General features: G+C 33.7%; 1 protein-coding gene across 2 annotated transcripts in view; it reads right to left on the bottom strand.

Annotated features, from left to right (window-relative positions):
- Positions 1 to 12091, bottom strand: part of CD2AP (CD2 associated protein) — a 114214-nt gene that overhangs the window by 28389 nt on the left and 73734 nt on the right. For both annotated transcript variants that reach the window (XM_068557955.1, XM_068557956.1), the window contains exons 6-10: positions 7325 to 7512; positions 5080 to 5158; positions 4592 to 4686; positions 1995 to 2099; positions 528 to 564 (exon numbers count right to left, since the gene is read on the bottom strand). In XM_068557955.1, the coding sequence (XP_068414056.1) occupies positions 528 to 564; positions 1995 to 2099; positions 4592 to 4686; positions 5080 to 5158; positions 7325 to 7512 (504 nt within the window). The remainder of the gene's footprint in view (positions 1 to 527; positions 565 to 1994; positions 2100 to 4591; positions 4687 to 5079; positions 5159 to 7324; positions 7513 to 12091) is intronic.

The raw sequence follows: 12091 nt of genomic DNA, 5'->3' as shown, positions 1-12091 counted from the left end.
GATTACAAAACTCGAACTCTGGAAAACTCTTCTAGGTACTCCATCATTTATTCCACTGTTTAAAAAGGAAAAACTAAACTCTTCTAGTTTGCTTAAGCCTTATCACACTCTCTGAAGGAAGAGTATATAAAAAATCAGTATTTGTTTGCGGCATTAAAAACTGGATTGCATCTGAAAAGGTAGAATAACTTATTAACTAGGTAAATATATTGTCTTCTTTTTTAATATATTGTTTTCTATAGATTTAAGCTTAGTCAATTTTCTTAACTCAAAATGCCATATAACAAAAATATCCAAATTATTTTCAAGATTCCTATTTTATGCAGTTTGTACTTTAAAAAAAATACTGACAGATATTAATACACGTGAACATTCAATTTTTATATATTTTTAAAAAATTATATATAGCACCATAATATTTAATTTTTGCTAAAAGAAAATAAATGATTTACAGGAGATGCAATTTCACCATTTTAGAACTTAAAAATATGAAAAATAGCCATCTGAATAATCTGTTTCGTACTTACCTGGACCCTTCGCAGGTGGTGGTGGTTTCTTTGGTTTCTATTAAAATAATAATTGTGAAAACAGTAAAATACTTACATATTAAATATTTATAGTTAAAGTAAACTCTGATCATAAATGATCTGCTACATAAACATCTCTCCTCATCCCATCCCTGTCAAAAATTATAAAATCATAAGATTCAAACAACTCCACAAAAGGTCACAGATGAAAAATATATTCTATTAGAACAAATGCCTCTTTGATCAAAATTCAAATATTTCAAAAATATAACTGAGTTAGATAAATTTAAAAAAATCTTAATGATGAGCAAAAGTATTCTCTCCTGCCTCCCCTATTTTAAGATTCCTATGCACCATTTTACCACTCTTTAACAGCTGAGTTTTTTTTGTGGGGGAAGGAGGGGTGGCAGGCAAAGGGAGAGAGAAAGAGACTTTGTTTAAAAAGAATAGGAGTAGCTAATAAATATATCTAGTTTTCACTCTTGGTTATTCATTCAGAACTCTAAAAAAGAAGATTAAAGGCAAAGGTCTGTTTTTCAGTTTATTAAAATTCTCTTGGGTTTATAAACATGCACTCATTTTTGCCTTAAAAAACTTTAGACACATTTCTACGTATGTGAATTTGGCTTTTCCAAATTAAAAAATAACTGATAATCAATATTGCATAAACACCTAATAAAAGCCAAAAAAAGAAAATGTGTTCATTAACAAGAGTATAAAAATAAAGCAAACCTGAAGGCTGTTGAATTAATACTGAATGAAATCTAGCAAAGAAAGAATCTCAGACAGTGTAAGCCTTCATACATTATCCTCTTGTAATTTACTTTAAATGAAAGACTGCAAAGGTTAGAGATTTCTGCATTGACTTAAATCAAATACAGTAGACTGTCTTGCTGGGGTGTGTCTGTTCTCTGTAAAACTCTTTCCCTCTAATTTAAAAACTCAATTAGATTCATCCCTCCATAGGCGATCAAGCTGTAGAAAAGCAAAATATCACTGATGAATGACTCAGTCTCACTTTATTCACTGTGAGATGTGAGATAGATACACTAAATCCTGTAAGGAGGCAAAGCCTTTTTCTCACTCTCCCAAAAATGCAGTGACAGAGTAATAGTAATCAATAGTACCTTAAAATAAAAATTTTCAACAAAATTAAATAAAAATATAATTTTTCGTACAGTCAAGTGCTAATTTGTCTAAATAGTATGGGCAGCCTTTTTTCTTCTAATTATAATAAAGTAATAAAGCCTAAGTTAATTTTTAGTTAGGGGGAAAGAAAAACAGGAATAAAGCACAGAACTGATACACTGTTTTGTTTTACCATAATTCAGATAACTTTTACCTGATTATATAAATCTGAAATCCCCTCAGAAAATTATTCAGTTACTATGTAAAAAACTTGTTTTTTAAGAAATATTGGCAAAAGGTTTTTAAAATTATTATCATCACTGAAAAAGAAAAGCTTACAGGAAAGTCCTTATCCAGTTCATTTATCTGAACAGCAAAATTGTCTGGAAATACTCCTTCTTTACCATTAAGTTCACCCTTCCACCAGCCAGCTTCTCCAGTCTCCTAAACCACAAAATGAAGAATAAAGATAATAGGGGTTATATCTCTAAATAAGAAAAAAGTTAGCAACAAAATAGGAAAATACTGAATTCCATTGTTTCTACAAGGAAAAATAAAGACCTAACAGACTTTGAGGTCCTCCTAAAAAAATATATTGCCCACACATTACTTCAAGCAGCAGTTATAAAATTAAATTTAATTTCTTAATTAGTCAAATAATTTAAAAATTCAGGGGACTTCCCCAGCGGTTCAGTCGGTAAGACTCCATGCTCCCAATGCAGGGGGCCTGGGTTCGATCCCTGGTCAGGGAACTAGATCCCGCAAGCATGCTGCAACTAAGAGTCTGCATGCCTCAACTAAGAAATCCTCATGTCGCAACTAAGAAGCCTGCATGCCACGACTAAAGATCCCACGTGCCGCAATGAAGATCCTGCACGCTGCAACAAAGATCCCGTGTGCCACAACTAAGACCCAGGGCAGCCATAAATAAATAAATAAATAAACAAACAAAAAAATAATTTTTTAAAAAATTCAGTTTACAAGGATAAAAAAGAGAGGGAGGAGAAAGGAAAAAGGAAAGGAAGTAGAAGAGGAGGGTGGTGAGAGAATATAAATTTCCGAACTGTATTTTAACATTCTTTTCAACACTTTATACACCAAAAATTAATCACATTATTCATTTGCTTTAGAAATTAACAATCTTCTACAATTCCTTCCAAATACCCTTCCATGAGAAATTAGTTGTTATCAATCCAATCTCCATGTGTATTAAAAATTATATGCACTGGGGGGAACCGTTCAAGATGACAGAGTAAGCAGACCCTGAGCTCACCCTCTCCAAAATTAAAACTATTTACAGTAAAGCAACTATCAATGCGAATGACTAGCAGAAAAGAATTTCCACAATTAAAGATATAAAGAAGGAACCACAATGAAACAGGCTGGAGGGGCAGAGACACAGTATAATCAAGACCCACACCCCTGGGGAGGTCACGCACAAAGGTCAGGATAATCACAACTGCAACACATAACAAGTGTTGGGGAAGATATGGAGAAAAGAGAACCCTCGTGCACTTTTGGTAAGAATGTAAATTTGTGCAGCTGCTATGTAAAACAGAATGGAGACCTCTCAAAAATTAAAAATAGAACTATCATATGATCCAGCAACTCTAATTCTTGGTATTTTTCCAAAAACAAAAACACTAATTCGAAAAGATACGCACCTTTATGTTCACGGCAGCATTCTTTACAATAGCCCAGATATGTAAGCAACTTAAATATCCATCAGTAAGCATCTTAAATAAAGATGTGTTTCATATATATATATATAGTGTACATTACCATGTATATATATGTATATATGCATATATATGTTTTATATAATGTATATTACAATGTAATATGACTCTGCCACAAAAAAGAATAAAATGTTGCCATTTGTGACAACATGCATGGACATCAAGGGTATTATGCTAAGTGAAATAAGAAAGACAAATACCGTCTCACTTATACGTGGAATCTATAAAACACAAGGAATGAACAAACATAATAAAACAGAAACAGGCTCACAGATACAGAAAACATACCGGTGGTTGGCAGAGGGGAAGAGGTTGGGAGGGATGAGTAAAAGAGGTGAGGGAGCTTAAGAGGTACAAATTTCCAGTTACAAAGTAAATGAGTCACAGGGATGAAATGTACAACATTGGGAGCACAGTCAATAATATTGCAATAACTTTGTCTGGTGACAGATGGTAACTAGAAATAACAGATGTATAGAAATATCAAACCACTATGTTGTACACTGGGAACTAACATAGTGTGGTAAGTCAATTATACTTCAATGAAAAAACTTCTTTTAATTACATACACTAAACAATCTGTTAAGTCAATCTGAAACAACGGGAGAAATTTCAAAAATTAATTTAAAGGGATATAGCAAAAACAAATACTTTAACATTTCTCTATTACAGTTATTACAGGACTCTGCCCACACCCCAATACTGTAGGGTTTTCTTTTTCCTTAATTCATTCCAAGTTATAAAACTATCTCATTCTTTGAAATAGCTGCATCATTTTCCATAGTATGACATTTCATAACCATTTACATATTGATGGACATTTAAGTTGTTTCCCTATTTTTCTTCTTTTTCTTTTTATATTACAAACACTACAACAAACATTAGGTGGGGCAAAAAATGCAATGAGGTAAAATAGGAACAGAACCCTGGGGGGTTGGGGGGTGTGGTTAGAGAAAAAACACAACTTGATGGTAAAAATAATTTCCAATACATCAATTATAACAAAGACAGACAATAAACATTTGCTTAAAAAACCTTTCTGATCACTTACTACGTGCCAGGTTCTCAGGTCACAGAAATAAACAAGACAAAGTCACAGCCCTTCTAGAACTTACATTCTAGTGGGAATGCAAGACTACTGAAAAATATTTCTATGAATAAATTAAGTGATTCACTGAAAACTGAGAAAAGTCTTACCTTACTTATCAACTGTATTATCTCCCCTTCTTTAAAAGTAAGTTCATCTTCATTAGTACCTTCATAGGCAAACAACGTTCTACAATATTCTTTAGCTAAAATGAAAAATGTAAATAATGAAGCTTCTATCAATTGGTTCTTTCAACAAATACTTAAGCCTCTATTTTGTCTAAAGAAATGTACACTAGAAGCTTCTAGAAATGATTTCAATAATTTTGGCCAATACTATATGTTGAATTAAGTAACAATTTCATTAATCATTCATTCAAATAGTTACTACATGCCTACTATGTTCTAGGCACAGTTCTAACTGTATCAGATACATCAGTGTACAAAACATACAAAAATCCTTGACCTCATGGTGCTTACATCTAGGAGGATTTAACACTCTAATGAAGTAGTACAATGTAACAAACGTCTTCAACAAATCTAATAATATATTTGAGCATGCTTCATTCCTAATATGAAAATTTCATTCAAACACTTACCTTTAATTTTACTTTCAGTGTCTGTTTTTGTTATCTCCACACTCTGAGTTTTGGATCCTAGTGACTGTGTGATTAAGGGCTAGAATAGAAAGGATGGTGTCAATTATTTTAAGTTAGAACAAAGCTAATAATGTTAAACAAAATTTCCATTAACAGTTATCTAGCTCTCCCTAATGGTACTTATAGCCAGGTTAGTAATGTGACTGAAAACTGCCATGAAAAAGATAAATAATTGAAAAGCTACTTAAATGATAGCCCAGAACGTCTAGTTTTTAAAACTCCCTATCTTAAGGACAATAAACATACTCTGATACCCTTAATACTGCGATGTATTTTAGAACCTCTAAAATAAATAAAAATAGCATTTGAAAATTTACCACGTACCAATCTCTGAGCTAATAAGCACTTTACATACATTGTAACTTAATCCTTAGAACAATCTGCATAAAGTAGGCACTATCATCCACTCCTTTCATGGGTTAGGAGGCAGTTAGGCAATTTGCCCACAATAAAAATAATTTAGTAGTGGAGCTCAGACTTGAACCTAGAAAGTCTGACTCCAGAAGGTGGGCTCTTAAACAACTGCATTAAACTTCCTTACAATGAGACAGAGTATAAAATAAAGTCTTTATACTTACTGCTGCTATGAGAATGAAAACATTTAGGTAATGTTACAACCCGTTGTAACAATATATAGTCTAGGAGGCAATTTTCCACTGTAATTGACTACAGTATGTCCTTCATCTTGTACTAGTGTTTCCTTGAGTTCTGTCCTCAGAAGTAACACTACATTTGACCCTGGATTTCACTAGTTAAAAATCTGAACATACTGCTAATTTACCTATCATTGTGTGTTCTAGTTATCTTTTAAGATGCTCACTTTAATTTCTCCTAATTTTAACCATCATATCTTCCAATCTGGTCTTACAAACATAGCAAATGTGCTCCCTACTTTATCAATTCCTAGATCAGTGATCAAAGGAAGCCTTCCAAGGCCATCCTATACGGTAACCCTGAGACTACTCTCATTAACAACGACTCTTTAGTGGACGTTAAAAATGGCAAATGAAAGATAACCAGTGTAATCATTAATCAAATAAAGTTATTCAATATAATCATAAGCTTCAGAGTTAGAAAGCGACCCCAGATCATCTAGCTTAATGTCCCTCATAATGCAGACATTGCTTCTAGACATTCCTAGCTATTACATGACTATACAGCACTATTCCAACAACAAGAACTCTAATCTTTACCTTTAAAACCAAGAATTAATTAGGCCCATAATCTTAATGCCAGACAGTCACAGAGCTAGGAGAGGGCAGGACAGAAAGTACAAGTTCTCTTTCCTGAACCCAAATTATTATTACATGAGAAAATATGTAACAAGCTGGGAAAGGAAAAAAAAAATGTTGAAACTAACCATTTTAGGAGAAAACATCAGAATATATTTCACCAACCAAAACAGTCTTCTAAGTGAAATGTAACTAAAAAAGGCAAGTAAATACTAAACTATTTTAAAATCTTACAGAGTTAAATAAGACATACAAATGAGCACTACAAGGGAAACAATGCTTTAAAAGTCAAGGGACAAGCCACCTATGTGAAGTACTCAATCTAATCTCCAAGGTGTTAACACCAGGGAAGACTATATTCTAAGGATTATAGCTATTTCCCCCACAAAATAGAAACTTAACAGTTTATTTTAAAATCTCTTATTAGTATGGTACGTTCACTTTGATTTACTTCACAATGCCAGTGAAACGCTAACAAAAAATGAAGTCCTCCATACAACTAGGGCTAGCAATTAGATTTCGCCATCGCTGACAACCCAGAGTAAAGTTAAGCAGCGCCTAATTAACTTAATATCTCACTGAGAATTCCCTTTAAAATGGCCCATTTTAAGCCTACTTCAAATTGAAAGAAAAACATATAATTTTAGCTTTAAAAGGAAAACAAAAACTTGCCTTTTCTATTTTTACACTCTGATAACTAAAAACTCTAAAGTTTCCACTAAGAAAAGTTTGTGTTAAATTTACCCCCCAAAATCCAATTTTATAAGAATCAAACGTAAACATTAAAGTAAGTCACTTAAACTTGAAAACAGTTTCTCACAGTCTTCTCATTCATAATCTATTATTGGCAATCTCAAAAAAGAAAAGGTAACACAGTTGCAAACTAACTTTTTTTAAAAAAGCTTAATGAGAGAATGAATGGGGTTAATCTAAGGAAAGCTCATCATTACTACCTTCTCTGGTTTTTTCTCTTCTGTTTCACTACTGGATGTTCTTGTCCTAAGTTTCACAGAGCCTTCTTTAAATATATCTCCAAATCCAACTCCTCGGATTTTCTTTGGCTGGGTAACTGATCCAGGTGCAGTTTCGTTCCCATTTCCCGGAGAAGGTAAAGGTGAGGTAGACCCAGTCAAAACAGTTTCTGAAAGGATAATTTGTTTTTAAAGAATGACACCTAAAATCACAAAAACCTTGACATTCCCCTTCCACAGTATTTATATTCTATACCTCCTAATAAAAAATGGTATAAAATAATATGGTATAAAATGGTATAAATATAATAAAATGAGTATTAAAATATCCGAAAGAATAAGATGTACTTTATACTGATTTTTTAAAAAATGTTGTTTAAAACAACTTTAGGTATTCCTAATTAGTAAAATGCTAATCGGAAATCCAGGAAAGCATAGTATACTAGGTCCTTAAGAAGAGCATATCAAAATTTACAGCTCCTGCACAAAGATGAAATAATGTAAGACAGAAACATTAAAGAGATAAAGTTAATCATTTAAAAAAGTTACATGACCCAAACTGATCAAAATTAGGGTGATCTTCTGAATATAAAAACTGGAAATATTAGCAAGTTTTTATTTTAAAAAGTTCACAGTTCAAGGCCTGTCATTTTAACTCAGGGATGAAGTAATTAATAATCTAAGAAAAAAGTTCTACAGTAATCATCCAAGAAGATTCCAGAAACATTTCAGAATGAGGGCTGAGGGGTAGGGAAAAATACATGATTTCAGTTCATTTAATTAAGCAGTCTGTTGAAGTTTAATGGTTAAGAACAACAGAGGTAATAATAAAAATGGTAGTTACCACTTATTCAGGGCTTAATCTGTGCCAGCTATTTGTTGAGCACTATACATGAATTATATCTAATTTACATAATCACCCACAGGCTTAACATTAAGCACTATTATTCCTCATTTTCAAAATAAGTAAAATGGGCAGTTATTCAGAACTTTCCCAAGGCCATACAAGTAGTAACAAAGCCAACATTTGAACTGAATTCCAGATGACCCCAAAACCAGTCCTAAATATTTTAACATAATGACTCAGACAACAAAAGCCTCTAATCACACATTTGAAACTATTTGAGAAGAAGTTAACAGAAACAACCTTTATGAACTTAAGAAATGTAATGCTAACACGTACAGTGATCTACCCTAACCACTTGCAACGTTAGCCCAAGCCACGTGTATTTTTGGTGATATATTTTTAAATAAATTTTACTCAAAGAAAGCTTACATACAGTAAAATGAACCCATTTTAAATGGATATTACAATAATTTTTGACAAATGTATGCACCATGTAACCACAATAATCCAGATACAGAATATCCCTGTCACCCTGAAAACGACACTTACACACGGTCCCAGTCAATTCTTCCTACCCTCAAGTCGCAAGAAACTTCTGATCTTCATTCTGTCAGTATAGGTATGTCCTTTTCAAAAGTTTCATATAAATTAAACATACAGCACATAAGTCTTTTGTGTCTCCTTCTTTTGCTAAGTGTAATATGTGTTCCATGCATCCACACTTCATTCCTTTTTATCACTAATAGGTATTCCATCAGACAGGTATATCACTATTTACCTACCATTAAGAACGTTAGCTGGTTCTTCATAGATGAACTTTATCCAATTTAGAAAGTTCCCTTCTCTTGCTATCATGAAGAGTTTTTATCATAAGTGTTGAATACGTAAAAGTCTTTCTGCATCTACTGAGATGACCATATGGTTTTTCTCCTTTAAACTTTTTAATATGTTAGATTATATCAACTATTGAATGCATAGAATAAACCGCATTAGTCATAATGTATTAACATTTACATATTTTGCTAGATTTGATGTGCTAATATTTTGTTGAGGATTTCTGTGTTTATCTTCACGAGATAAAGTGTTACAATTCCTAAAGTCATACAGACCTAAGAAATCTGAAAGAATTTGTGGAAGATTAAATGCTTGACAGAATTCACGAGTGAACCCACATAGGGAATTTTCTTTGTGTCAAGATTTTTTTTCTCTTTTTAACATCTTTATTGGAGTATAATTGCTTTACAGTGTTGTGTTAGTTTCTGCTGTATAACAAAGTGAATCAGCCATATGCATACGTATATCCCCATATCCCCAACCTCAAATCCTCATCCCACCCCTCTAGGTGGTTGCAAAGCACCGAGCTTATCTCCCTGTGCCATGCAGCTGCTTCCCACTAGCTATCTATTTTACATTTGGTAGTGTATATATGTCCATGCCACTCTCTCACTTCATCCCAGCTTACCCTTCCCCTTCCCTGTGTCCTCAAGTTCATTCTCTACGTCTGTGTCTTTATTCCTATCCTGCCCCTAGATTCATCAGAACCATTTTTTTTTTTTTTAAGATTCCGTATATATGTTAGCATATGGTATTTGTTTTTCTCTTTCTGAACTTACTTCACTCTATATGACAGACTCTAGGTCCATCCACCTCCCTACAAATAACTAAATTTCGTTTCTTTTTATGGCTGAGTAATAGTCCATTGTATATATGTACCATGTATTCTTCATCCGTTCATCTGTCGACAGACACTTAGGTTGCTTCCATGTGCTGGCTATTGTAAATAGTGCTTGCTGCAAAGAACATTGTGGTACGTGACTCTTTGGAATTATGGTTTTCTCAGCGTATATGCCCAGTAGTGGGATTGCGGGGTCATACGGTAGTTCTATGTTTAGTTTTTTAAGGAGCCTCCATACTGTTCTCCATAGTGGCTGTATCAATTTACATTCCCACCAACAGTGCAAGAGGGTTCCCTTTTCTTCACACACTCTCCAACATTTACTGTTTGTAGATTTTTTGATGATGGCCATTCTGACCACTGTGAGGTGATGCCTCATTGTAGTTTTGATTTCCATTTCTCTAATGATTAGTGATGTTGAGCATCTTTCCATGTGTTTATTGGCAATCTGTATATCTTCTTTAGAGAAATGTCTATTTAGGTCTTCTGCCCATTTTTGCATTGTATTGTTTTTTTGATATTGAGCTGCATGAGCTGCTTGTTTATTTTGGAGATTAATCCTTTGTCAGTTGCTTTGTTTGCAAATATTTTCTCCCATTCTGAGGGTTTTTTTGTCTTTTTATGGTGCCCTTTGCTGCGCAAAAGCTTTTAAGTTTCATTAGGTCCCATTTGCTTATTTTTGTTTTTATTTCCATTTCTCTAGGAGGTGGGTCAAAAAGGATCTTGCTGTGATTTATGTCATAGAGTGTTCTGCCTATGCTTTCCCCTAAGAGTTTTATACTGTCTGGCTGTACATTTAGGTCTTTAATCCATTTTGAGTTTATTTTTGTGTATGGTGTTAGGGAGTGTTGTAATTTCATTCTTTTACATGTAGCTGTCCAGTTTTCCCAGCACCACTTACTGAAGAGGCTGCCTTTTCTCCATTGTATATTCTTGCCTGCTTTATCAAAAATAAGGTGACCATATGTGCATGGGGTTATCTCTGGGCTTTCTATCCTGTTCCACTGATATATATTTCTGTTTCTGTGTCTTGATTACTGTAGCTTTGTAGTATAGTCTGAAGTCCAGGAGCCTGATCCCTCCAGTTCCGTTTTTCTTTCTCAAGATTGTTTTGGCTATTAGGTGTCTTTTGTGTTTCCATACAAATTGTGAAAATTTTTGTTCTAGTTCTGTGAAAAATGCCATTGGTAATTTGATAGGGATTGCATTGAATCTGCAGATTGCTTTGGTTAGTATAGTCATTTTTACAATGTTGATTCTTCCAATCCAAGAACATGGTATATCTCTCCATCTGTTTGTATCATCTTCAGTTTCTTTCATCAGTGTCTTATAGTTTTCTGCATACAGGTCTTTTGTCTCCTTAGGTAGGTTTATTCCTAGGTATTTTATTCTTTTTGTTGCAATGGTAAATGGGAATGTTTCCTTAATTTCTCTTTCAGATTTTTCATCATTAGTGTATAGGAATGCAAGAGATTTCTGTGCATTAATTTTGTATCCTGCTACTCTACCAAATTCATTGATTAGCTCTAGTAGTTTTCTGGTGGCACTGACAGGATTCTCTATGTCTAGTATCATGTCATCTGCAAACAACGACAGCTTTACTTTTTTTCCGATTTGGATTCCTTTTATTTCTTTTTCTTCTCTGATTGCTGCAGCTAAAACTTCCAAAACTTTGATGAATAACAGTGGTGAGAGTGGGCAACCTTGTCTTGTTCCTGATCTTAGTGGAAACGGTTTCAGTTTTTCACCTTTGAGAATGACCTTGGCTGTGGGTTTCTCATAATGACCTTTATTATGTTGAGATAAGTTCCCTCTATGCCTACTTTCTGGAGGGTTTTTACCATAAATGGGTGTTGAATTTTGTCAAAAGCTTTTCTGCATCTGTTGAGATGATCATATGGTTTTTCTCCTTCAATTTGTTAATATGGTGTATCACATTGATTGATTTACATATATTGAAGAATCCTTGCATTCCTGGGATAAACCCAACTTGATCATGGTGTATGATCCTTTTAATGTGCTGTTGGATTCTGTTTGCTGCTATTCTGTTGAGGATTTTTCATCTATGTTCATCAGAGATATTGGCCTGTAGTCTTCTTTTTTTGTGACATCTTTGCCTGCTTTTGGTATCAGGGTGATGGTGGCCTCGTAGAATGAGTTTGGAAGTGTTCCTCCCTCTGCTATATTTTGGAAGAGTTTGAGAAGGATAGGTGTTAGCTCTTCTCTA

The sequence above is a fragment of the Eschrichtius robustus genome, chromosome 12 (assembly GCF_028021215.1).
Source record: "Eschrichtius robustus isolate mEscRob2 chromosome 12, mEscRob2.pri, whole genome shotgun sequence".
Taxonomy (NCBI): Eukaryota; Metazoa; Chordata; class Mammalia; order Artiodactyla; family Eschrichtiidae; genus Eschrichtius; species Eschrichtius robustus.
The sequence above is the reverse complement of the archived record's forward strand: the minus strand, read 5'-3'. Positions and strand labels throughout refer to the sequence as shown.